The 27,713-nt window shown below is 46.7% G+C and overlaps 1 protein-coding gene across 4 annotated transcripts in view; it reads right to left on the bottom strand.

The window, feature by feature from the left end:
• LOC119966288 (aromatic-L-amino-acid decarboxylase-like) overlaps positions 1–27,713 on the bottom strand; it is a 195,394-nt gene that overhangs the window by 94,316 nt on the left and 73,365 nt on the right. For all 4 annotated transcript variants that reach the window (XM_038797742.1, XM_038797739.1, XM_038797741.1 and 1 more), the window contains exon 6: positions 7,105–7,248. In XM_038797742.1, the coding sequence (XP_038653670.1) occupies positions 7,105–7,248 (144 nt within the window). The remainder of the gene's footprint in view (positions 1–7,104; positions 7,249–27,713) is intronic.

Below are 27,713 nucleotides of genomic sequence, written 5' to 3'. Positions count from 1 at the left end.
AATGCTATTCCAAATTAAACAACATCCACAATTACTTAACCCGTTAAGATTGGCACAGGTTCAAAAATAAATTGCAAGTATGCTTAAAGGTGGCATGAATGAAGTGGGTTGCAGCCAATGGAGCTCACCCATAGTGATGGTACCGAAACCGGACGGTACTTAACGATTGTGTGTGGACTATAGAAAGTCAATGCAGTCACAAGAACAGACTCTTGTCCTATCCCATGCTTGGAGGACTGTATGGAGATGGTGGGACAATCAGCTTTTATCTCCAAACTGGATTTACTTAAAGGTTACTGGCAGGTACCTTTATCGGAAAGGGCAAAGAAGATTTCAGCTTTTGTGACTCCAGATGGCATGTAATAATTCAAAGTTATTCCATTTGACATGAAAAATGCCGCAGCCACATTTCAACGGTTGACTATCAAATTTGTTTCAGGATTACCCAATTGTGCGGTACACATGGACGATCTGGTGATTTTAAGTCAGACATGGAAAGAACATATGAAGCATCTGATGGAGTTATTCGATCAACTTCAGGAGGTGGGTTTGGTGGTAAACCTAGCCAAAACTGAATTTGGAAAAGCCCAAGTCACGTTCCTTGGCCATACAATTGGACAGGGACGAATGGTCTGATGGGATGTGAAAACAAATATTATTGGGGAGTTTCCAATACCCTTGACACAAAGGGAAATAATTTGACTTCTTGGCATGGGTCAATTTTACCGAAAATGTGTGCCAGATTTTAGCAGCTTTGTTGCTCCCCTGACGACTTGCTGAAGAAGCGTAGCAAATTTCAGTACACAGCGGAGTGTCAACAGGCATTTGAAGGCCTGAAGGCTGTGTTAACCACTGCTCCTGTGTTGCAGAATTACAAGAGGTTTTGTGATCAGATTCAACGAAGGTACCTGACCTTAAAGAAAGATGCTGCGCATAGAGAAATGGATAGATTGTGCAGAGACCTTCTTGAACAAAGAGACTGTCAATAAAGAGGGACTGTAGTTGCAGGAAGACAATGAACTAAAATCGACTGTATTATTATCAATATTTGCCTGTTTTGTTTTTGTTTAAAAATATATATATTTATTGTCAGTTGTTCTTAATGGAAAAGTGAAAAGGAGAAAAATGAAACCACCTTTGAAGTTGATGGGTTTTTTTTCTTGAGGAGGCGTCATGGGAGTGTTCCTTTAACAAATATTTTTGTCTTATCACATGGCTTCAGTGATGTCATTGTGTGGGTGGAGCTGGGCTATGGCTCTGGGAATTGGTTTTACTTTTGCTTTGGGTTTGAACTGGTTTTGTTCTGCACAGGTTGAAAGAAGTTTTTTTTTCTCTATCTGCATTTTAAAAGCTGTTTCCAGACTGCTTGATAACTTGAAAAGAAATAACTGTTTTCTGAAAGAAATTCAAACCTGCTGTTTTGGAAAGGAAACAGGAGTATCCATGGCAGGTTTTGAGTGCTATGTTCTGGGCCACGCCTTTGAAAAGGGTTTTCTGATTTATGGAATCTTGTTATTAAATTGGAACAGCTAAAGGGAGAATTTATTAAGGGTTATACATAGAGTACTGTAGCTGTGTGGGGTATTTATGTTGGTAGTTGCTAACAATACTTTATTGTGTGTTTATAAAAATGTTAACTAAATTTGTAGAATCAACTTTTTTTTAAATTAAAAGTGCTTAAGGCCTCTGTTGAATAGCACCTGAAAGGCAGGCCCTTCTGCTCATTGTAACCAAAATCAGTAAACAGTTGTAGGTCAGGTGAACTCCATGATATACTTTGGAGTTTTCTAAACCCTGGCCGAATAACACAAGGCTACGGGCCAAGTGCTGGAAAATGGGATTAGAATATTTAGATGGTTGTTTTTGACTGGCGCAGGCACGATGGGCTGAAGAGCATTTTCAGTGCTGTAGGACTCTGTGACTTTCCATGTCCACCTTCCACCATCATGTCGAACAAATTTGATTGAATTTTTCAAGGAGGTTACTGGATGTGTCGATGAGGGCAGTGTGGCACGGTAGCACAGTGGTTGGTACCGTTGCTTCACAGTGCCAGGGACCTGGGTTCAATTCGTGGCTTGCGTCATGTCTGTGCGCAGTCTGCAGATTCTCCCCGTGCTTGTGTGGGTTTCCTCCTGGTGCTCCGGTTTAGACCATAAGACATAGGAGCAGAATTAGGCCACTCGACACATCGAGTCTTCTCCGGCATTCAATCATGACTGATATTTTTCTCATCCGCATTCTTCTGCCTTCTCTCCATAACCCCTGATCCCCTTATTGATCAAAAACCTATCTATCTCTGTCTAAAAGTCACTCAGTAATTTGGCCTCCACAGCCTTCTGTGGCAAAGAGTTCCACAGATTCACCACCCTCTGGCTGAAGAAATTCCTCCTCATCTCTGTTTTAAATGATCGTCCCTTTAGTCTGAGATTGTGTTCTCTGCTTCTAGTTTTTCCGACAAGTGGAAACATCCTCTCCACCTCCACTCTATGCAGGCCTCGCAGTATCCTGTAAGTTTCAATAAGATCCCCCCTCATCCTTCTAAACTCCAACGAGTACAGACCCAGAGTCCTCAATCGTTCCAAATATGACAAGCTCTTCATCCAGGGATCATTCTTGTGAACCTCTTCTGGTCCCTTTCCCAGGCCAGCACATCCTTCCTTAGAACTTCCTTCCTCTGACTAGAGCCTTCAGTAGCCTCAGAAGTTCATCCCTGGGCTTGTGTTCTCACCCTCTCGACATGAATGCTAACATTGCATTTGCCTTCCTAACTCCCGACTGAACCTGCACGTTAACATTAAGAGAATCGAGAACAAGGACTCCCAAGTTCCTTTGTGCTTCAGATTTCCTAAGCATCTTCCCATTTAGAAAATAGCCTATGCATCCATTTCTCCTTCCAAAGTGCACAACCTCACACTTTTCCACATTGTATTCCATCTGCCACTTCTTTGCCCACTCTCCTAGCCTGTCCAAGTCCTTCTGCAGCCCGCCTGCTTCCTCAATACAACCTATCTCTCTACAGACCTTTGTATAATTCTGCAAACTTAGTAACAGTGCCTTCAATTCCTTCTTCTAGATCATTAATGTTTCCTCCCACAAGTCCTAAAAGACATCCTTGTTAGGTGAATTGGACATTCTGAATTCTCCCTCTGTGTATCTGAACAGGGGCCGAAGTGTGGATTGGGGGATTTCCACAGTAACTTCATTGCAGTGTTAATGTAAGCCTACTTTTGACATTAACAAAGATTATTATTATTAGTCTACATGGACTTCAGTAAGGATTTTAACAAGGTCCTTCATGAGAGAATGATCAAGAAGAAAAGAGTCCATGGAATCCAGGGCAATTTGCCAAACTTGATCCAAAATTGGCTTAGTGTCAGGAAGCAGATATTCGTTGAAGATTATTTTTGTGATTGGAAACTTGTGTCCAGTGCTGTACCACAGCGATCAGTGCTGGTTCCCTTGCTGTTTGTACTGTACAGTAATGATGTAGACATGAATGTGAGGTATGATCAGTAAGGATGCAGATGACTCAAAAATTGGTGTGGTAAATATCAAGGAGGAAAGCCTTACAATTACAGGATAATATAAATGGGCTGGTCAGATGGGCAGAACAGTGGCAATCTGAAAAGTGTGAGATCATGCATTTTGGGACGACTATCATGGCAAAGGAATACACAATGAACAGTCGGATGCTAGGAAGTACAGAGGACCAGAGGGACCTTGGGGTGTTTGTCCAAAGATCCCTGAAGGCAGCAGGGCAGTAGATAAAGTGGTTAAGAAGGTATATCGGATACTTGCCTTTATTAGCCGAGGCATAGAATATAAGATCAGGAAGGTTATGATGAAGCTGTATAAAACGGCAGTTAGGCCACAGCTTAACTATTGTGTACATTTCTAGTCGCTGCACTATAGAAAGGATGAGATTGTGTAGAGAGGGCGCAGAGGAGATTCATCAGATGTTGTCTGGGCTGAAGCGTTTCAGCTATGAAGAGGGGCTGATAAGAATGGGTTGTGTTCCTTAGAGCAGAGAAGGCTGAGGGTGGATCTCATTGAGAAATACAAAATTATGAGGGACATAGGACAGATTGGAAGAAACGTTTCCCCTTAGTAGAGAGGTCAATAACCAGGCAGCATAGATTTAAGGTAAAGGGAAGGGGATTTAGAGGGAATTTGAGGGAAAACCTTTTCACCCAGATGATGGTGGGAATCTGGAACTCGCTGCCATTGGAACTCTCATAACATTTAAGAAGCATCTAGAGGAGCTTGAAACACCACAGTATGGAAGGCTGCGGTCAGGTGCTGGAAAATGGGATTAGTATGTAGGTGCTTGATGGCTGGTGCAGACACGATGGGCCAAAGGGCATTTTTCTATGCTGTAAAACTCTGACTTTAAAGCTGATAAAGGTCAGCTCTGTCTGAAGGGGAAGACCATCGGGAGAGTCATGAATTGTCTTACACATGAAATACCCCTGTGCACAACTATTATGATGCATGTCACTTTCTTCCTCAATGAAGGCTGACTTCCGAATCCTTGGCCCATCTCTCCAGACATCCGCCCCCGTCCCCGGGAACACCGTGTGCCGGTGATGGGTGTGAGTGAGCAGTGCAGACAGGCAGGGATCAGACTATGGCATAGATTGAGGAGCACTGGTGCTCAGCTTTCTGCAGGTTATCATCACCCACTTGCCCTCGACAGTGACCCGCTGACAATGCGGACACAAACCCAGCACCCTAGAGTAATGTGACATATACCCTGGGAGGGTGGGAAATGGGAGTGGGGGGTGATGGAACAGGCCACGTCCTCAGTGAATCGGGCAAGTATGAGGGCCTCCCTGGCCCTCCGGGCATGCTGGACTCCTCACCACTACCCCCTGTCCTGCAGTCTCCGGTTAATCCTTGGCCTCCTCCCCAGCCTCATCATCCAGCCCCTGCTGGTCCGGCGCCGCCTCATCATCCTCATCCTCCTCTTCGCCCTCCTCCTTGGAGGTGGCCACGTTCTTCATCACCATCTCCAGTTCGTCGCCTTGCTGTGGTGATAGGTTGTGACGGACACAGCAGACCACCACAAAGCAGGCGGCCTTCCAGGTGGTTAACTGCAGGAGAGGCCAGGGATGACCTACTGCTCCAGGATATAGCTATCATGCATACTCCCTAGGAAGCGTACATACATGAGCATTACCTTTATCTGGTGGTCGCAAACGAGCTGTATGTTGAGGGAGTGGAACCGCTTTCAGATAGCATAGTGTTCACTTTTTAAAAAAATTTAGAGTAAACAATTAATTTTTTCTAATTAAGGGGCCGTTTAGTGTGGCCAATTCAGCTACCCTGCATAATCTTTGGGTTGTGGGGGCAAAACTCACGCAAACACGGGAAGAATGTGCAAATCCCACACGGATAGTGACCCAGAGCCGGGATCGAATCTTGGACCGCGCAGCTGTGAGCCTGCAGTGGCAATAACCTGGATCCCGGTTATTCCGTTTATTGTCTCACTGCGCAACCATGCTGTCCATAATTCTCACTTAACCACAATTGTCAATTCCCTATTTGCAATAGCCTCAGCCGCATGGCCAGAAGTCTCGGCAGTTGGCGGGGGTTGTGGGTGTCCTTGGGGAAGACAGGCAGGGACAAGGGTTTCCCCCGGAATGGGCGATACAGGCGTTGGCAAGGTGGCGTTGCGAGCAGTTGCCCCCCCTAACCCTCCCATGGTGGCCCACCCCTGCGGAGGGTTCCGCACACCCAGCTGAGTGTCCCCACCTCCTGCCAGCATAGGGGCAGCAAGCCCAGTGCTCCAATCTCTTTGCCTGTGACCAAAAATGGCTACTCATCTCCTTGGCTCCCCACAGAAACCCTTCCATCAAGTTCACATTTTTTAAAAGGGGTATGAATCTGCGCCAGCGTGAACACTTGCGGGGGAGACCGATGAATGACAGGAGGCCATTGGGTATAGGGTGGCTCCCATTAATCGCATGGGGGAATTGGGGTTTAAGTGGTGAGATCCCGATTTCGCCTATGGGAGTGGGCTGGTTGAATCGCAAACTGTTTGGCGTCTGGCGTGATTCTCGTTTTTGGCCTCTCCCACTATTCACCGGCCTCATTTTACTTGAGCAGGAGCGGAATGAGACCGGAGAATCGCACCCACCGAATCTGCACCAATGTTTTGTTTCTTTATTACTTCCATTACCACTTCTTTTGCTTTTGTTACATGGCTTCTTTGGTATCAAATCTCTCCTGCCTCCTAACCTGTTGATGACCTTCCCTTTTTAATCATTTTTTATCAGTGTCACAAGTAGGCTTACATTAACACTGCAATGAAATTACTGTGAAAATCCCCTGGTCATCACACTCTGGGGCCTGGTCGGGTACACGGAGGGAGAATTCAGAATGTCCAATTCACATAACAAGCATGTCTTTCGGGACTTGTGGGAGGAAACTGGAGCTCCCGGAGGAAACCCACGCAGACACGGGGAGAATGTGCAGACTCCACACAGACAGTGATTCAAGCCGGGAATTGAACTCGGGTCCCTGGCATTGTGAAGCAACGGTGCTAACCACTGTGCTACTGTGTGCCCTGTTCCATCTGATTCCCCTCCTTCCTTTTCCAATAGCATAAAACCCAGAATATCGCTTAGTTCCAAAGAAGAATCATATTCGACTAGATACATTCATTCCCTTTCACTCACACAGATGCTGCCAGATCTGCTGAGATTTTCTGGAACTTTTTTTTATACCTGAAATGCTATTGTTGCATTAATCCACAGATACCAAATCCTCTAATATTGTCGGTCTCACAATATGTTAGAGTACGCATATTTAAAATTAGTTTAATGAGGCACAACTCCCCACCAGGATATCAGGAGTGTCAGGAATCTTGCTGATTTATCTTTGTATTCACTCTCTTTCTGCACGATAAAATGACACTCTCAGAGCCTCATCTCACAAAAATTACCTGTTCATGCCACAGAAAGCCAGGATGCATGTTTTGTGAAAGTAACCTGATTATGCAAATAATTCATGGTTTGAGTCCACAAGAAGGTGGAAAATATATTAAAATAATAGTGCAGTCAAGTTAGTTTCTAACCAAAGATAATGGAAATGTTTACTTACATAGAAAGGAATGAGTCCCAAGGCTTTATCTTCTTCCACAGCTTGTCTTAATGTTTCCCCACGCAGACAGAATTTCTCATCGGTGGGTAACTTTCGCATTTTGATGCTAGCAATCATTCCTGCTCGTTCAACAGAAGAATGAGCCTGACAATAAAACGAAGATTGATTTAAAAATTGGACTTAAGCGGCAAATAAACATTAATTGCAAAGCTAAGTTACCAGTAAGAAACAAAGTTTCTTTCTTCCTGACAGCACTGACTCAGGACTCATGGGTCCAATTTTAACTCTTTGTAAGCGAATGTGTTTTGAAGAGTTAAAATCTCACCCATCTCTGCTCCTCGCAGCCCTCCGGTATTTCATCCAAGTTGCCATTCAAACCAGAGCCCAGACTTTGCGTGAAAGCATTATAGCGGTGTCAAATATCAGTACATGCAGAATTCTCAGCAGAGATTAATGAGTGACAATCTTGAGTGGGAACCCTGGCTGATTTGTCTTTATTCCAGATGTAACTGGTTGGGAGAAAGGCCAAATGGAGAATTGATATAGTTGATGAGGATTGCAACAGCAAATGGGCTGAGACAGGGGATGAGTAGAAGTGGATGTAGGTAGACTTTGTGCTCAAGAGAGTATGGGCGCGATTTTCCGCCCCCCATGACGGGTCGGAGAATAGCGGGAGGGCCTTCCCGACATTTTTCCCGACCTCCCGCTATTCTCCCCCCCCCCCACGGCCGCCCCACGACGCGAATCGCTGCTCGCCGTTTTTTACGCCGAGCAGCGATTCTCCCCTAGCCGATGGGCCGATTTCCCAGGCCTTTACGGCTGTTTTCACGAACTCCAACACACCTGCTCTCACCGTTCGTGAAAACGGCCGCAAAGTGCCGTTCTGGAGAACCATGCCACCGATTGGCATGGGCCCGCGATCGGTGCCCACCGATCGCGGGCAGCGGGTCCGAACCCCGCGCACTCTTTGTTCCTCCGCCGCCCCACAGGATCAGTCCGCGGGGCGGCTGAGGGGCATAACGGCCCGCGCATGCGCGGGTTTCACGCATATGCGTGATAACGCCATCCGCGCATGCACGGCTGACGTCATCGTTTGCGTCAGCCGCCATTACCCTTGGTGCGCGGGCTTAGCGAAGTTCGCTAAGCCTGCGATGCCGAGGTTCACGGGGCCCCGCTGCTAGCCCCGACCGGGGAGCAGAATCGGGTCCCGGGAGGGGGCGCGGAGGCTGCCGTGAAACACGGCCAGTTTCACGGCAGCCTTCACGACTCTCCGCATTTGCGGAGAATCGCGCCCTATGGGTAGCTCTAACTGCAGTGCCATCCTTAACTTCAACTGAGATGAGGTAATTTAGCACATATTGAAAACTGAATTTCAACCTTGTGGGCCGAGCTGCCTGTCATCCATGGACCTTAAAACTCATTGTTAAATGCAGTTAGAATAATAATCTTTATTGTCACAAGTAGGCTTACACTCATACTGCAATGAAGTTACTGCGAAAAGCCCCTAGTTGACACATTCCGGCACCTGTTCGGGTACATAGAGGGAGAATTGAGAATGTCCAAATTCTCGAACCGCATGTCTTTCGGGACTTGTGGGATGAAACCAGAGCACCTGGTGGAAACCTACGCACACACAGGGAGAACATGCAGACTCCACACACACAGTGACCCAAGCCGGGAATCGAACCTGGGACCCTTGAGCTGTGAAGCAACAGTGCTACCCACTGTGCTACTGTGCTGCTCACGTTAGTTTGACTTAGATTTTGCACTTTGACCACTCTTATCAACACTGATATATTTTAAGGTTTTACATTAGGTATTTTTCGGTTCAGTTTCCTGCAATCACTCCTATGACAGAATCTCACATTGTCTATGGTTTAAGTGTGTATCTATCTGTCCAACAACTAGGTAAACAATTATAAGACTCAGGGATCAAACATAGCCCCTTGCCTCTACTATATGCTAATTTACAAGAATGTACTGCCTGCTGCCATTTCCTTCTCCTCCAACAATAGACTGAATATCAATTCTATGCACATCATTTGAAGAGGTGCATTGTGCACATTGGGGAAACCTCCTGAGGATGTTACCCCATCCACTCTCCCAGTTTGTTCCTCCCCACCTGGCCTCCAAAGCCTACTCCCCCCACTACTCCTGGATAATCCAAACCCTTCCCACCATAAAGGAATGGGACTTACCTGGGTCGGGGTCATTCCAAGATTTTTGTAAAACTGCTTGCAGTCCCAGCAGTGTCCACTCCTCAGTTCTAGTGCTGCTGAGCCTGCTGGAGTTGCTGGCTAATGGTAGTTCTTGAGGACTTCCCGTCCACTGAGGGGATGATCTGCAGCATGTTATTGTTGTGGGGTGACTGATTCTTAAAAATCAGTTGGTGACTTTCCTTCCCGAGGGACAAACATTCCCTCACCCAGCCTTCCACCAACCCCCCCGCCACACCCCACAAAATTCAGGTGAGGTTATAAAGCAATGAGGAACTAATTCTAGCCACAACGAAAGGTTCTCTTGCAACCTCAAATCTATCTTTGATCCCTCCTATTTTTCACCTACATGTTGTCCCTCAACAACACCATCCCAAGAGACAACATCAAATACCTTGTGGTGATATCCAACTCAATGTCACGACCACCTCTCTCAATCACTGCCTCTGTGTTTTTAGATTACTTGTCCAAATGCTAATCCTAGATGTGCAGAAATTCCTCCAATTAAATATAAGGAAGACCAAAATCATAGTCCTTTATCCCAACAAAAACACTGTTCCCCAGTCATAGATTTCACCCCTTGAGGGATCCCGGTTATTGTTTCAAGCTAAACTAGACTATTTGCGACTTTGGTGTCCTATTCCACCTCGAATTGACATTCCAATCCCATAACCTCTCTATCATAATGATCACCTAGTTACATCTCTCTCCAACATCACCCTGCTCGGAACATCTCAGCCAACCTGTTAAAATCCTCATCCAAGCCTTTGTTACCTCCAGTCTTGACTGTATGAATGATTTCCTGGCCTGTCTCTTATCTTTAACGCTCCAAAAAATTGAACTGATCCAAAATTATTTGCCCGTATCCTAACTTTTACAAAGTCCTGCTTATTCTCCAGCCCAATGCTCGCTAATCTTCATTGACTCCAGTTCTACCAACTTTATTTTAATATTGTCAGTCTCATGCTCAAATTGTTCCATGACATCCCCCTCCCTACTTCCTTAACTTCTTCCATCATACAACCACTCAAGAGCTTTCAATGCCTCAAGTGCATTCACCATTATCAGGTTCCACCGTTGTTGGTTGTACCTTCAGATATCTACATCTAAATTATGGAACACTTCCCAAAATCTCTCTATCTTGTATATTTGTCCCCTTGTTCTGGACTTACACAGAAATGGAAATGGTTTCAGGTTATGTACCCTCTTGAAGTCCTTCAAATTATAAAGTCCTCCATCACGTCTCCTCTGGAGCCTTCTCTTTTCTAGCTAGACACTGCTTTAACCTTTCTGATAGTTCCATCCTCTCTTCAGTGGTTCAATATGTTCTTTGTAGTAGGGACACCAGAATGGCACACAACACACCAAGTACAGACAAAGGTTCAATACAAATTTAACATTCGGCGCGATTCTCTGGAAAGATTTTTAAATGTGGTAGCGAGCGGGAAATGCCGCGAGCTTCCCGCTGCTTGGCCCAGCGAAACCGGCAGCGAAGTTCAATGTTGATTGGTCCACTTAACGAGGCCTCATGGGCTTCTCGCTATAAATAACACCTCACCAGATGATTCTCCAGGACCGTGCTCACCAGCCCCATACTAACAAGGTCGAGAGCACTGAAACTGCACCTGCTCAGCCAATCCCAACCAGCTCGCAATAATGGCGTTGAGGAGACCGGCACCAAGATTCAGGGACGCTGGCCTGGGGAGGCTCCTGGATGCGCTGGAGACCAGGAGGGATGTCCTGGTCCCCGGTGATCCCAGAGGATGAGCCACAAGGCAGCCAGTGCTGCCTGGGATGCTGTGGTGGTAGCCATTAGTTCCAACAGTATGACCAAGAGGACTGGCCAGCAGTGCAGGAAGAAGGTCAACGACCTACACCGGGCAGCATGAGTGGGTAGACATAAATGCCCCCCAACCCAATCCCCAAGGGAACATCCACTCCCCAACTCTCCAAGTGACCTCAACCCTCCCTCCCCTCCCCAACCTGCCCCTCTCCCACCACTTAACCACGCAGGTGGTTAACGGTACTCTCTCTGTGTCTCCTAGGAAAAGCTCTCCCAGAATTGACGGGAGAGGGTCCAGACTGGCAGTTAGACATAACAATCCTCACCTCCTTCAAGGAGAGGGCTCTGGAGGTGACTGGTGTGGCCGAGGACAGATTGGTCACCCACGCGGAGGCTGGCGGATGTCGCAGAGATGAGGAAACACCGGGCTCCACCCGGGGGACCTGTCGAACATCAGTAGTGATTACATTACTGGCTGACCTATCCCTCCCACTGACCACCTGTCCATTCTCCTGCAGGTTCTCCAGCCTCCATCCCGGGCGGTACCCTCTCCTGACCCCGAGGTGAACATCTCGGAGGAGAGCTCCGAGAATGCCACCATGGCCGCGGCACAGCGGTCATCCCCACCCTCCACCAGCGCAGATACACACACCTCGCTGGGACATGTTAGTGGACAGGCTTCTGGGGCACAATCTGGTGAGCACCACACCGCTGATGATGCATATCTGGTGGCGCAGGAACCCCAGGTCAGACAGCAGTTGGAGGGCTGCTGGATCCCAGAATCCAGCTGGACCCCAGCCTGATGCTGAGTCCCGGAGCTGATGGGGACATTAGGGAGTGGCTGGGACATTCAGAGGGAGATGTTGGCGTCACTCCAGCAGATCCATGGCCGATTGGAGGAGTCCCAGAGGCTGCGGGCACAGGAGATGCCGCTGACAATGTGTGGCACCAAGGCTAACACTGCAAGAGTGGTGATCGCAGTGGCGTACCTGGTTCATGACATTGGCACCATGAGTGAAGGTGGCCAAGGCGTTGCGCAGTGGGTGCCGGCTATGACTGAGGGTCTCAGCAGAATGTCCGACTCATTTGGGGATGTCACCCAGCACCAGGCTGACCTTGATGAGGTTCTCAGATGGGCATGGCTGAAGCACTGCAGAGCATGTCACAGTCACTGAGGAGCACTGACAAGGGCGTTGACACCATGGTGTGGACCATGGAGACCCACCACGGCTGGCAGAGCCAGGCAGGGCTTGAACCCACTGCCCCTCCATCCCAACGTGAACCCCAGGGCCCTATGGGCACCAATGGAGGGGGCAGTGGGTGCCAGGCCAGAACCATCCCATGAAGTGGCAACTGTGGCCACCAGCTCCCCCGAATTTCATCCCTCTGATGAGGCCGCATATGCGACAGGGCCCTGAGCCCCAGAGAACGCCTGCCAGGGGCATCAAGGGCCATGGGACGAGGTAAGCAGCTAGCTGCCTCTACCTCTGATGTCCATCCTGGAGAGACACCAAAACGTTGTGGTTGATCTAGGATGACCAGGCACATTAAGGATCACTAAAAGCACTGTGGCGGGGGGGGGGCACCATCGTGAGTTGGGTATAATACAGCACATTAAACAACTTTTTTCACAATCACTATGATGCCTCTGTCACTTTCTTCTGCTATGCGGGCCAACCCCCGGAACCTTTACTCATCTCTCCAGGCACCTCTCCCTCCCACTTCCCCTCCCTGTGGCGCTCACCCAGCCTCCGGCAGTGGACATCTCCCTGGAGCTGTGTCCCTTCCCCTGAGTGTTCGGACGTTGGCTGTTGCGTGTGTTGGCTTTTGCCTCCCATAGTGTTCAAGCACAGTGTCCAGGCATCAGGAAGCGATTGGGATGCGAGGTAATGACTCCCATATGCGACATGGCCTGCCCACCCACAGGAATCCAATTGGCATGTGTCAAGTGCTCACTTAACCATGAATGCCAATTCCCTACTAGTGATAGTCTTTAGCTGCACGGCCAAAGGCCTCAGCAGTCGATGGGGTTATGAGTGATCGGTATGACAGACAGCCAGGGCCAAGCGTTGCCCCAAGAATGAGGTTGGAATCCAAGGGTTGGCATGGTGGTGCCACGAGTGATTGTCCTCCCAGCTCCCCCCCCCCCCCACCCCACCAAGGGCCTCCACCCTCTACCTCTGTGGTAGAGGGTGGAGGCCTCCACCCCCTTACGCCAAGCACGGGGTTGGCAATCTCAGCACCCCTGGGATTGCCTGTGAGCAAAAATGGCTACTCACCTCCTATGCTCCCCACAGAAGCCCTTCCGTCAGGTTCACAATTTTCACAAGGAGTACTAATCGGTATCACCGTGCGCACTTGCTGGGGAGGCCACTGGTTGTATCGCAAACTGTTTGGTGCCTGGCGCAGGTCTTGCTTTTCCGCCTCTCCCGCTATTCACCGGCCTAGTTATCCTTGAGCGAGAGTGCAATGAGGCTGGAGAATCGGGCACTCTTTTCCTCATTTTATTCCATTCTTTTGAATGGAAATGAATCATGGTATTTTGTGCTCTTTATAGCCTCACCAATCTATGTTGCTACATTTAGTAATTTATGGATCAGTGTTCGCAGGTTTTGTTGATGGTCTGACACATTTAGTTTCTTACCTTCTAATTAATCAGTGTGGCCTATTCATTCCAAAATAAACCACCTCACAATCCCCTATAATTAAGTTTTATTTGTCACTTATCCACCCAACCTGCAAGCTTGTTTGCCTTCCTATATTTTAGTGTTTTTCTCCTCACTATTAGCTGTTTCATCGATTTAGAGTGATCTTCAAATTGCAACACCATGGGTAGGATTCTCAGTTTGGGACACCATGTTCTCCCTCCGGAGTACATTCGCTCCTGGTCTGCACTTGTGCTAGGAGCGGTTTTCACGTGTTATTCACTCTCCCTTGCCATGCTAATTTATGGAACTCAGAGAATCCCGACAGTGCAGAAGGAGGCCATTTGACCCATCGAGTCTGCACCGACTTTCCGAAAGAGCACCCTACCTCGGCCCAATCCCCAACCCTATCCCCTAAACCCACCTGGGGGCAATTTATTATTGCACCTAACCTGCACAGGTGCTGCACGGTAGCACAGTGGTTAGCACTGTTGCTTCAAAGCTTCAGGGTCCCAGGTTCGATTCCCGGCTTCGGCCACTGTCTGCGCGGAGTCTGCAGGTTCTCCTGTCTGTGTGGGTTTCCTCCGGGTACTCTGGTTTCCTCCCATAATTCTCGAAAGACTTGCTGTTATGTAATTTGGACGTTCTGAATTCTCCCTTTGTGTACCCGAACAGGCGCCGGAATGTGGCGACTAGGGGCTTTTCACAGTAACTTCATTACAGTGTTAATGTAAGCCTACTTGTGACAATAAAGATTACCAAAAAAAAAAATCTTTGGACTGTGGGAGGAAACCAGAGCACCCGGAGGAAGCCCATGCAGACACAGGAAGAATGTGCAAACTCCATCAGACAGTAACCTGAGGTCAGAATCAAACCTATGTCTCTGGCATGTGAGACAGCAGTGCTCCTGAGATTCCGTTCTGAATCCCACTATCGGGCCGCCATTCTGAAAGGGAGGCACAATACCGAGGTCCAGCAGCTAGCCCGTTTGCTTCACAGCAGGGCAATGCCTAAAAATACTTTGAGATACATTCAAACTTGAAGGGAAATGAAAATAAGCAATTCAGACAGCTGGCTGTCAGGAAGCTATTACGTTGTAAATTACAGCCTACTAAAAGCTATTTTTCTTTGAAAGTGAATGGAAGCCTTGCAAATCAATGGATCTGAGGGGATTTAAAGCCATGTAATATGTTTTGCTTTCTATGAAGCAACAGCTGCTGCTTTCAAGACTGTCCGAGGCAGCACATGAAAGGGACAGTTAAGTGAAAATGCAGCGATTTTTCACTGTTTCTGCCTGGACTGCTCCTTAGTGAACAGGATTTGTATTATGGGAGAGAGGGGGGCCTTCCGATGGACTTTGGGGGCACCGACATTACATAATTACCCTTTTATCTAACCGCAGGGTCCATCGCATCAGGGCCATTCTTTAAAATATTTGTACCAATCCACACCCAGAGGCATGGAGAATCAGGCTTCCAGCCCGTTATCGGATGCAAATGGGTTCAAATGAGCCATTTGCATCCCCCGCCGGCACGTGGCTTGTAGCTCGCTGCCGCCGCTGACAGGGGACCAGAGCATCAGAACAGAATTGACACCAGTGGCAGAGAATCTACACCATACCTTTAATTTTTTAAAATAAATTTAAAGTACCCAATTACTTTTTTCCAATTAAGGGGCAATTTAGCGTGGCCAGCCGCCTATCCTGCACATCTTTAGTTTGTGGGGGCGAAATCCACATAAACATGGGGAGAATGTGCAAATTCCACACGGACAGTAACCCAGAGCCGGGATCGAACCTGGGACCTCGGTGTCGTGAGGCAGAAGTGCTAACCACTGCGCCACCATACTGCCCCATACCTTTTAATTTTGAGTGCAAACTGTAACAGTCGTCCCAACATAAATCCCTATGGCACACCACTGTCTCCTTTCTACCTGTCTGGGAAACTTCCCTGTACTCTATCCTGTATTGTCCGTGGCTGCATATTCTGTTATTTTGTGCAAAATTCAACAAGGTTTTTTTCCCTTTATTTTGTCATGGATGAGAGTGCCTCTGGCAAGACCAGCATTTGTTGCCCATCCTTAATTTCCCTTGAAGTGAGTGTCTTTCTCAAGTATTTCAGAGGATAGTTAAGAGTCAACCATATTGCGCTGGGTCTGGAGTCACATCCAGGCCAGACCAGGTAAGGATATCAGATTTGCTTCCCTGAAGGACATTCGTGAACCAGATTGTTTTTTTTAAATTGGTGATGGTTTCATGGTCACTGTTACGGAGATGAGTTTTATATTCCAGAAATTTTGATTTAATTCAAATTCTGTCAGCTGCCAAGAGGGATCTGAACCCATATCCTCAGCGTAGAGCCTGGGCCTTTGGATTACTAGCCCACCGGCAGGACCATTCTGCCACCATCCCCCTCATCTCGAGGGAGAGTTTGTGGCACAGTGGTAATCCAGAGGTTCAGGTTAATGGTCTGGGGACATGGGTTCAAAATCCACCCTGGCAGCTGGTGGAATTTAAATTCAGTTAAACATGACACAAGAGTGAAGTGCTGCGAATATTGGAAATCTGAAATAAAGCAGAACATTCAGCTGATATTCAGCATCTGTGTGGGGAGAAATAAAAGTACATTTTGGCAGATTTTTAAAAACAAAATTTGGAAAAACACCAGTAAAAATTCACTCCCATATGTCATGCCCGAGTCGGTTTCCCACATCTTTATTTTGTTTTTTTAGACATAGGCATATCCCCCATGTTGAGGCTTCAACTTAACGCTATTCATATATCTGAATGCAATCCTTTGGCCCATTAGAATTACATCCATTTTATTTTGCCAGCCTGGCTCCTGCTTGCAGTGATGACAATTATCCTATTCTGCTGCCCTGCTGCCAAACCTGGTTGCAATGTATGAACTGCCAATCCCATCACTTGTTTCTCCTAATGTCCTGGCTTCCAAGTGGCTGAGGTGGCTATAAATCCACCCTGGTTTTTCATGCAGATGGGCCTCCTTTATGGAATTGTCACCCAATGTTCCCAGTATTGCCATCAAAATCTCCTTTCCCACTCCTTGTTCTGACCAGCATTGTTCCCATATGAATAATTAGTATATTCATCCAAGGTTCCTCTTAATTTTTAACCTTCTCCTCATTTTCATGCCATTTTATCTGTCAATAAGTGATCATGAATTTAACACGTGTGGAAATGGATACATTGAGAAATAGGAGTTTGAGCTCTAAAGGCAGCTTTTTCAATGGCTTATCTCCATGTCATGCCAGCAAAGACTGCAGTGTAGCTTGCACTGCTTTAATTCCAAGTGTTGGACATATTCACAAATGCAAAGGTAACTTTTGTCCTCGGGCGAATCTGCCCATGGATAGAGAACTTTCAGCTGTGCCACATAGAATCATAGAATTATCGTAGAATCATAGAATTTACAGTGCAGAAGGAGGTCACTCGGCTGATCAAGTCTGCACCGGCCCTTGGAAAAAGCACCCCACCTGTGCCCATACCTTCACCCCAATTAGTGTACCAAGGATTCATCAGGTCACAGTATTTCAATTTCAAAAGCAAAGGAGCCAGTCGTTTTGTACTGCCACCAGATATTAGTCCAGTTCTGAAGACAATGGCCAGGATTCTGTTCCAGATTCAAACGGTTACCACCAGCGAAGAATTGGGACTGTGTCCCGCTGGTGCCAGGAGCTTCGCCGGGATTGGAGTCTCCTGGTTTGGCTATACAAAAATATGCATAGTAATGACCACGTTGGTTTCCCTGCAGTTATTGGGGCCGGGCCGTTATTTTGAACCGCCCTCCGATCCCAGTGTCCACGTTCAGGCCCATCTTATCCTCCACAATGCAAATGTTAACCCTCCATGCTGACAAGGGGGGAACCCCAATCCCTCTTTAAGGAGGAGCATTCTCTCCCCCACCACTGGAATAACGAGTCACAACCACCCACACCACGCACGCATGATTTATAGAATCCCTATATTGTCAAAGGAGGCCATTTGGCCTATCGAGTCTGCACTGACCCTCTGAAAATGCTTGATCCCCTGCCCTATCTCCGATCTGCAATTTAGCATGGCCAATCCACCTCACCTGCACATATTTGGACTGCAAGGAAATCGGAACATGTGGAGGAAAACCACGTGGACGGAGGAGGGACATGCACACAGACAGTCACGCAAGGCCAGAATTGAGCCCGGGTTCCAGGCGCTGAGGCAGCAGTGCCCAGAACCCCCCCCCCCCCCACCCCTCAAAACACGTGGTGTTTTCACTCTGAACTGCTCTGCTTGGCAGCTGATGAGCAGACCAGACAATTCAGAAAAGAATCAAGCCAGAGATAAATTTCCCTTTCCTTGTATCTGCTCCCTGAGCCCTATGTCTTTGAAAATGTTGCCTTTTGCAGGGTCAGAGCTTTCCTAAAAAGCCCATAACACTTGAAAAGGTTTGAAATCGAAAAGGTTTGAAATCCCCCAAGAGCCTTTGAAATGCTAAGCATTCATTCAATTTCACCGTACTGAACCTTTAACTTGTCTTTTATTGACAGCTTAATGGTTTAAACACAGCTGCAAGGAGGTGTGTTTATTTATCTTTCCATTCATGCTTGAAGGCGTCTGAAGTCGACCCCCGTTGATTCTAACCAAATAAAAATTCTTGTTCTGACTGACAGCTGCTGACTCTTCAAAGCAGCCACGGGCTTTTTGTGGTTAGAAAAGAGGAAGTGAAACCAATTGGCAGCTTTGGAGTGGTCAACAGCTGTTTAAACAGATCAGACTAGGATGAAGACCTTGGAAAGAGGGCTCCTGAGATCACCATGTCAAGAGTGATTGTCAGGTTGCCCGGGCTAAAAGGGGAAATCCAGATGTGGACCCTTCCCCGGGATGGGGATCCCCAGGTTCAACCGCTTCCCATAGCCCAAGCCCACCCAAACCCCACCCCCCCTCCCTCTGTGGCCTGGCAGAGGGGCTCATGAGCGATGAGCTGACCCTCTTGACTCCCCTCAGGGTCTATCGTGCCAGGACGACACTTGGCAATATTTACACCAAAGCCCGCCCAATGGTGTTCCAGCTGTGGGAGGGGTGGGGGGGGGGGGGGGAGATTTTGCCTTCCAGCCCGTTAATTCCATTCAAATTGATGCAGATTAGCCGTTTTCATGTTCCCGCTTGTGCTGGGTGGAAAGCCTGCTACAGCTGGCAGGAGGGAGTGAAGACTGGGGATGGGTCTGTCATCCGGCACCAATTCCATTTTTGCTTGATACGTAATTTTCCGCCTGATTGGGATTCCAAATCTTAGTGGTGGGGAATGGAGAATCCCGCCCAGTATTTTGCATTGTTCTATAATTGTTGCCTATAGTGATTGTCCCTTTAAGGGCAACACAGCAGAGTAAGGGTCACTTGGCCTGAGCGACCAATTGGGCCTCAGTGTGGAATCACCCATGGTGAGAGAGGCTTCTAGGCAGAGTCATTTAGGGAACAAGCTACTGCCATGAAGCTGTATTAATAAATACCTTTGCTGTTCAGAAATGAAGTCTGTGAAAGTGCAATGCATCTTTATGTAGTCACAGTAAGTTTAGACCTTTTGATAAAATCTACTGAAGCCAGGCAACCCATTCATGGTCTATGCACCATTTCACAAGGAAAATATTTCTCTCTGCTGCTCTGTTATCTGGCCGTATTGCAGTCTTTCCTACTGTTCCATAAACACCAATACTGTAGCTGCAATGGTTGCATGTGAACTTTTTCCAATCCCAGTCAATCACCCGTGATCACGTTTTCACAATCGTCTCTGACCTTGCCCTCTCTACTGGTGAATGATCCATTGTAAACAAAGAACTGAGTTTTGTCCTCTTATGCCCTCACCTTTCCTTAATGAATTTCAAGTCTGGCATGACCCTGAGCTCTTCTTTTGTTGCTGTTACCTTACCACTCACGTCTTTGGCCAGGAGTCTTGCCCTGCACAGCTTCTTTATCTTGTCTTCAGAATTCTCATTCCATCTGGACCTCTTCCATTACTTCTTTATCCTTTCTGCAGTTTTACATTAATAACTACTAGTGTAATATTGCCCGTCGCAATTGCTCTTTTTCGATCACTCACTCCAACCTATCTCCCTCTGAACATTCTACATTCCTTTTCCTCCAGTCCAACCTGAACGTGGTTATCCGACACGCTGACCGGAGTGATGCTGTTATTTTTGGTGAACTGACCTCTACTTAGCACAAACTGAATATCAACTCTCTGACACTTACTCTCATCTCCCCCTGGACCATGACTTCACCACCAAAAACCATTATTTCTGAGACTATCCCTTTTCCCTAATAAATATTTGAGTGGCCGGATTCTCCATTTTTCGTCACTATAATAATAATCTTTATTATTATCACTAGTTGGCTTATATTAACACTGCATGAAGTTACTGTGGAAAAGCCCCGAGTCACCACACTCTGGCGCCTGTTCAGGTACACAGAGGGAGAATTCAGAATGTCCAATTCACCTAACAAGCACGTCTTTCGGGAGGAAACTGGAGCACCCGGAGGAAACCCACGCAGACACGGGGAGAATGTGCAGACACTGCACAGGCAATGATCGAAATGGGAATCGAACCCGGGACACTGACACGGTTAAGCAACAGTGCTAACCACTGTGCTACCGTGCCACCAATGCGATCGGGAATCCAGATGGGAGGGGAAAATAGATGGTCTCCCGAAAAACAGGTTTGGCGCCGAGTGAAGGGCCCATTGCCATTTTCCATAGCCCCATCACTGGCACGCTACCCGCACCGCATCAGCAGGAACATGCAAATCAATGCTTAGCATGCAATTAATGGATGTGAAGCCAGAGTCCCCCTTCCCTCCACTGTGATGCTCCAATCCCCACATTGGTAACTCTACCGATGGGCTTTGGTGTGAGGTTGGCCAAGCACAGCCCTGCCGCGGTGGAGCCCGAGCGGGGTCATAGGGATCAGGGCACTGATAAAAAGGGCCTCTCTGCCACTGCTAGATTTCACAGGAGGATCCCCCAAGGGTCCTGAAAATTGGGACCCCTCCCTCCCATTAGCCCCCACCTGAGTGGAGCTAATTGGTTTCACTTCATCTGTTCTCAAAGCTTCTGTTGTGGTGATGAACTGTCAATCATAGCAAGAGTGTTTATAATGGTTAGCATCATAGCAGGGTCATTGAGATGCAGTTAAACATGAAGATAAAGATAAATAAACAATCCTCTAAGCATCTGCATCTGGATCATCAAACTGTCAAACTGGCTCGTGAATGGTATTGCGATGTGAAATTGAATAGCTGTTCTGCATTTCAGAGAGGATTTGATGCCCTTCCAAGTGTTTTGAGCCTTGCCAGCAATGCTAATATCACATGAGTAAATAAAAATAAATCTCGGGGGGAATTTTCTGGCATTGCCAAAAGATCCATTGACTTTGGCAAGGCCAGAAGATTCCGTTGGCAGAAACGGCCAGAAAATCCCAGCTCTCAGCTTTCGATGCATCACTTGCAGGCTTCCGGATTCCGCATTGATTTCAACAACTTTACATCATAACCTCTGCTCTCTGCTTTCGTTTTGTTTTAGGATGGCAGTTGTTTATAATTCATCTTTTATTCACAAACACTTCCTCATGACATATCTTTTGTTTAATAAAAACAGAAAATGTTGGAAATACTCAGCAGGTCAGTCAACATCTGTGGAGAAAGAAGCAGACTAAACATTTCAGGCTGAGACCTTTTATTGGAACATGTTTTGCTTCTTTCCTTGTTCCATTACCACCCCAATTTGCCTTCCAATTTAATCATTTTTGTAATTTCATCTCTCATATAATTAACGCTACCACAGCCATTCCCTTTTGTTCTTTGCTTTCCTTCCTCCCATTCCCTGTCACTTTATTTGCTTTAAACCTGTTACACCTCTAACTTTTTCCAGTTCTGGTGAAAAGTCAATGACTTGAAAATTTAACTTTGTTCAACTCTCCACAGATACGGCCTGGCCTGCTGAATAGTTCCAGCGAGTTTTTTTTAAATTTCAGATATCCAGTAACCAAAGTATTTGCTTTTGACAAATGGTATGACCCAAGCATCAAAACTAATCTACAATGCCAGTGCAGTTGAGCGATGAAGGAGGCAACTTGCAATTGGGGTTGCAATCTATACTCTGCCATTTCAGGTTTTAAATTTCACACCGACCAGCTAAATTCAAGTTTAGCAAAGATTCTGTATTAATTCAGCTGGCGAGCGAGAACAAAAAGAAAATAAATGTATGGAAGCCAGCATATTCAAGCATTAATGCTGGTAGCGCAGGTTATTATTTAGGCAGAAACTGGAAAAAAGGCAAAAGAAAAAGATAAGGATAAACCGAATGGCAAAGTTACTGACAGTTTATATATCAGGGGTGGCGGTGGGGGATTTTTCGATACTCAAAACATTAACTCTGTTTCTCTCTCCACAGATGCTGCCAGACCTGTATTTTTATTTAATATTGCCAGCGTCCTCAGTATTTTGCTTTAATTTACATGGTAGTTAGGCCTTTGCTATGGCAATTGCAGCTAGCCTCCACCCACTGGGAAGTTGTGGAAATTAATTTTCCTGACCTGGAGGGTGGCAGGAACTGGAATGATTAATCTCAGCATTCTGGAAACATCCGCTACACTGTTAGATGTATTTCAAGCACCAGGTGTTTAAATTGCTGGTCTGTAAAATCACATCAATCATGCTAAGCATCTGCTACTTTTGTTATGCGTACTGTAAATATATATATATCTGCCTATACAATAAACGCTGGCTATTATGAGTCTATAAAATAATCAAGGCTGCTGTTATATAAATAAAAGATCTTTTCAGTATGTGGGTTAGATAATGAGTCCCTTCTCAATCTACTGACAGTCCTAACTATGAATGTGTATACTTAGGGGCAGCACGGTAACATGGTGGTTAGCATAAATGCTTCACAGCTCCAGGGTCCCAGGTTCGATTCCCGGCTGGGTCACTGTCTGTGCGGAGTCTGCACGTCCTCCCCGTGTGTGCGTGGGTTTCCTCCGGGTGCTCCGGTTTCCTCCCACAGTCCAAAGATGTGCGGGTTAGGTGGATTGGCCATGCTAAATTGCCCGTAGTGTCCTAAAAAAGTAAGGTTAAGGAGGGGGTTGTTGGGTTACTGGTATAGGGTGGATACATGGGTTTGAGTAGGGTGATCATTGCTCGGCACAACATCGAGGGCCGAAGGGCCTGTTCTGTGCTGTACTGTTCTATGTTCTATACTTAACAGACACATATCTGATCTTCATCAGGAAGAAAGTGAGGAGCAGAAATAGACGTGAAAGAAATGGAAGATGGATATAAAAACTAGAAGTAACTGAAAGGATGGATAAAATCATGCATGAAAAAAAATGAAAACGTTACGACGAAATATAGTGAGAGGTAAAATAATGGTAAATAGTGAGGGAGGAAAGCCCATGCTGATGACAGAGATAATCTTTCTTGTCTCAAATAGCTTTTAAAGTCATTATGTAGATTTTCATTCATAAACAGGTGAACTGCAGACAAAAAGAACTTGTGTTTGTGTCGCACCTTTAGTGTAATACAACATCCCAAGGCACCTCAGAGATGCATTATAAAAAGTACAACACCGAGTCACACAAAGAGATATTGCAGCTGGACTTTTGTGGAGTCCGGCCGTTTCCAGGGGCCTTTAAAAATGATGAATGGGACCCCAATTTAGAAGTCTTACTCCTATTTTTCTGCCAGATGTCATTTTTACAGGCAGAGGGAAAAGCAGTTGTGTGAACCACGCAGGGGCAAAACCCAAACTCAGCAAGGCCATTTAAAATTAGTGTTCAGTGAAACTAACCCTATCTTAACAGTTCAAAGAGCCTCAGCCCATAGTGTGGGAGCCACAAATTCAGGAGCGGCAGTAAATGCTTGTGAAGGGCAGGTAAGGTGTGTTTAAGTTATTGAAATACCCAGCCTTAAAAAAATGAAAGAAAAAAGGCTACAACTGCCAGAGTGAAAAAACGGATACCTTTTGCTGGACTGCATTGATTAACAGGCTATCTGATGTAGTTTTAAAAAAAACTTCACTGGCTTTCAATAGACATAATTGTTGACATTTCTCCAGAACTCTTATGAAAGCTGAACCCATTTTAAATCAATGGCTGAGTTTCAGAAGTCCAAAACCAGTTAATGAATAGATATTTGTTTCATTTTTGGGACATGTTGACCACTCAAGGTTTGAGCATGCTTCATGAATGGGAGTTTCAGTATCAGATGAGTACGAGTGAGAGTTGTTAGATTATTAGCAGATTTTTTTCATTTCCATATTGCTCCTGAAGTCTGCTTGGAGTGAATACTGTGTGAATGGCCCTGGAAGTGGCATAAGGGGGTATGGAGGTGACATGCTGATATGTAGGGGGCATGGAAATGGAGGTGCTGGTGTGACCAACCATGTCAAAGGCTGCAGACAGATTGAGAAGGATGAGGCGGGATCATTTGCTTTTGTTAGTCACATTGGATGTAATTTGTGACTTTAATTTCAATTGTTTTGGTACAAAGACGGAGTGGAAACTTGATCTGAAGCATTGAAACATGTGGCAGAATTGTACAGCCCCTACCGCCAGTGGGACGTTTTGTTCCCACCATAGTCAATGGAGTTTTGAATGGCTCACTACATTTTACAAGCCACCCGCACCGCACCAGTGTCATAAAATTCCACCAATAGAGTTCTGGAATAAATGAGGACACATTTTGGAAGTTACAGTGAGTTGAAGAATTTGAAAGATAAGGGAGGTTTGTGATGAGACAGTAGTTTGCAAGGACGGAGTGTTCAAATCTTGTTTTTTTGAAGAGTGGTTGCTGATATCAGATTTAAAGGAGAAAGAAACTACAGTGAAGAAAGAGAACCATTTGCAATGTCAGTTAATATGGGGACCAGGGAGGAGAATCAGGTGATCAGCAGTTCAGTGGAAAAAGATTCAATTGAGCAGGACCATAAAAGCATGGAAAGGTTATGGCACAGAAGGAGGCCATTCAGCCCATCGTGTCTGCGCCAGTCAAGAAGCAAAAAAACAAGAAACTAGCCAGTCATTTTAATCTCACTTTCCACCTTGCAGGTTACAGCACATCAGGTGCAGATCCAGGTAGCTTTAAAATGAAAGTTGTTTCGACCTCAACCACCATTTCAGGCAATGAAAGCCAGGTGTCCACCACCCTCTGGGTGAAAACGTTTTTCCCCTTGTCTCTCTAATCAGGACTAGGGCACGGGGTTAGCATCATCGAAAGTTTGGCCAGGTGAGCTAGTAGAGAGACATAGCAGAGGCAACTGATCAAATGGTCTGAATCTGAGTGAATGAAGTCTATGAGCTCCTCGTACTTATTTTTGTGGGTGAAGGAGGAGGAGATAGGGGAGAGTTGTTTAAGTAGACAGTTTATAGTAGAGAAAATAAGACAGGGGTTATATTTGCATTCCATGAGGAGTATTCCTCCCCCCTGCCCCGCTTCCTTCCCATTCTTTTCCCTCTGTTCTGTGGCTCACTCATGTCTCTTCCCCCCGCAAACCCTCCCCTCTCCTTTTGATTTGATTTGATTTATTATTGTCACATGTATTAGTATACAGTGAAAAGTACTGTTTCTTGCATTCTGTACAAACAATACATACCGTACATAGGGAAGGAAGGAGAGACTGTAGAATATAATGTTACAGTTATAGCAAGGTGTAGAGAAAAGATCAACTTAATTGATCCATTCAAAAGTCTGATGACAGCAGGGCAGAAACTGTTCTTGAGTCGGTTGGTACGTGACCTCAAATTTTGGTACCTTTTTCCTGGTTGAAGAAGGTGGAAGAGAGTATGTCCGGGGTGCGTGGGGTCCTTAATTAGGCTGGCAGCCTTTCTGAGGCAGCGGGAATTGGAGACAGAGTCAATGGATGGGAGGCTGGTTTGCATGATAGATTGGGCTACATTCACAACCTTTTGTAGTTTCCTGCGGTGTTGGGCAAAGCAGGCTCCATACCAAGCTGTGATACAACCAGAAAGAATGCTTTCTATGGTGCATCTGTAGAAGTTGGTAGGGTCGTAGCTGACATGCCAAATTTCCTTAGTCTTCTGAGTAGGTGGGCTTTCTTAACTATAGTGTCGGCATGGGGGGACCAGGACAGGTTGTTGGTGATCTGTGCACCTAAAAATTTGAAGCTCTCTCCCCTTTCTCCTTCGTTCCCATTGATGTAGTCAGGGGCATGTTCTCCACTACGTTTCCTGAAGTTGATGACAATCTCCTTCGTTTTGTTGACATTGAGGGAGAGATTATTGTCGTCGCACCAGTTCACCAGATTCTTTATTTCATTCCTGTACCCTGTCTCGTCATTGTTTGAAATCCGGCCCACCACGGTGGTGCCATCAGCAAATTTGAAAATCGAGTTGGAGGGGAATTTGGCCACACAAGTCATAGGTGTATAAGGAATATATTAGGGGGCTGAGGACACAGCCTTGTGGGGCACCAGTGATGAGGATGATCGTGGAGGAGGTGTTGTTGCCTATCTTTACTGATTGTTGCCTGTGGGTTAGAAAGTTCAGGATCCAGTCGCAGAGGGAGGAGCCGAGGCCACGGCCACGGTGTTTGGGGATGAGCATCGTAGGAATGATGGTGTTGAAGGCTGAGCTGTAGTCGCTAAATTGGAGTCTGACATAGGTGTCTTTGTGTTATCTACGTGTTCCAGCGTAGAGTGCAGGGCCATGGAGATGGCATTTGCTGTAGACCTGTTGCAGCAGTAGGCGAACTGTAGTGGATCAAAGCAATCCAGGAGGCTGGAGTTGATTCGTGCCATGACTAACCTATTGAAGCACTTCCTGATGATGGATGTCAGAGCCACTGGATGATAGTCATTAAGACACGCTGCTTGGCTTTTTTTTGGTACAGGGATGATGGTCGTCTTCTTGAAGCAGAGCTCCTCCCTCTTACGTTAATGGTTGCTGGCTAAGAACAGGCCTTGAAACAAGTTGGTGAACAGTTTCCACATCCCTTCTTCCGATCCAGGGATGGCAAATTTTATTTTCCCCAGCCTGATAAATTCCACAAGATCGGACAGCCCGTCTGCAGCCTTGGGTGGTGCTGCCAATCGCCAGCCAAGCAGGATTCTCCGGCAGGAGATCAGGAAGGGAAAGGCTAGGGCCTCGGCCTCCCTCCCCATGAAGAGTTCTGGCTGATCTGATACGCAAAACACCTCCACTTTTGGACATGGCTCCAACCTCACTCCCACAACTCTGGACATGGCCTCAAAGAAGGTTGTCCAGTACCCAACAAGTCGGGGGCATGCCCAGAACATATGGATACGGTTGGCTGGGCCTCCCTGGCACTGTTCGCATTTGCCTTCCACATCCAGGAAGAACCTGCTCATTCGTGTCCTGGTTGGGTGCGCTCTATGCACCACCTTTAGTTGTGTTAGGCTCAACCCTACACACGTGGCGATGAAGTTCACCCTGTGCAGTGCTTCGATCCAGAGTCCTCCCCCTATCTTTATGCATAGTTCCTCCTCCCATTTTTCGCTTGTCTTGTCCGGGTGGAGCATACCTCCTCCAATAGTTACCCACACATGTCGGCACAGTTTCCCTTCCCTAGGTCGCCCATGCCCAGCAGTGTTTCTACGAACGACTTTTCTGGTAGCTGGGGGTATGTCGTTGTTTCTTTGCGATGGAAGTTTTTGGCTTGAACGTAACTTAGATCGTTTTGTCTTGGTAAGTGGAATCTCTGTGAGTTCCTCCAGGGTCACTACTCTAGCGTCCCTGTACAAGTCCCTAACCGTCAGAGCCCCCTCACCTTTTGAAGGTGGCATCCATTACTGCTGGAGTGAACCTGTGGTTGTTGCGGATTGGGCCATGGTGGACATTTCGGTTAGGCCGAAGTGTCACCGGAATTTCAAATCGTCCAGCCAGATCTAACGGTGGATGGCTAAACCAGTTGCCGTCATACTTTCAAGCCTGTGTTCCTTGGAT

The sequence above is a fragment of the Scyliorhinus canicula genome, chromosome 5, assembly GCF_902713615.1.
Source record: "Scyliorhinus canicula chromosome 5, sScyCan1.1, whole genome shotgun sequence".
Lineage (NCBI taxonomy): Eukaryota > Metazoa > Chordata > Chondrichthyes > Carcharhiniformes > Scyliorhinidae > Scyliorhinus > Scyliorhinus canicula.
The sequence above is the reverse complement of the archived record's forward strand: the minus strand, read 5'-3'. Positions and strand labels throughout refer to the sequence as shown.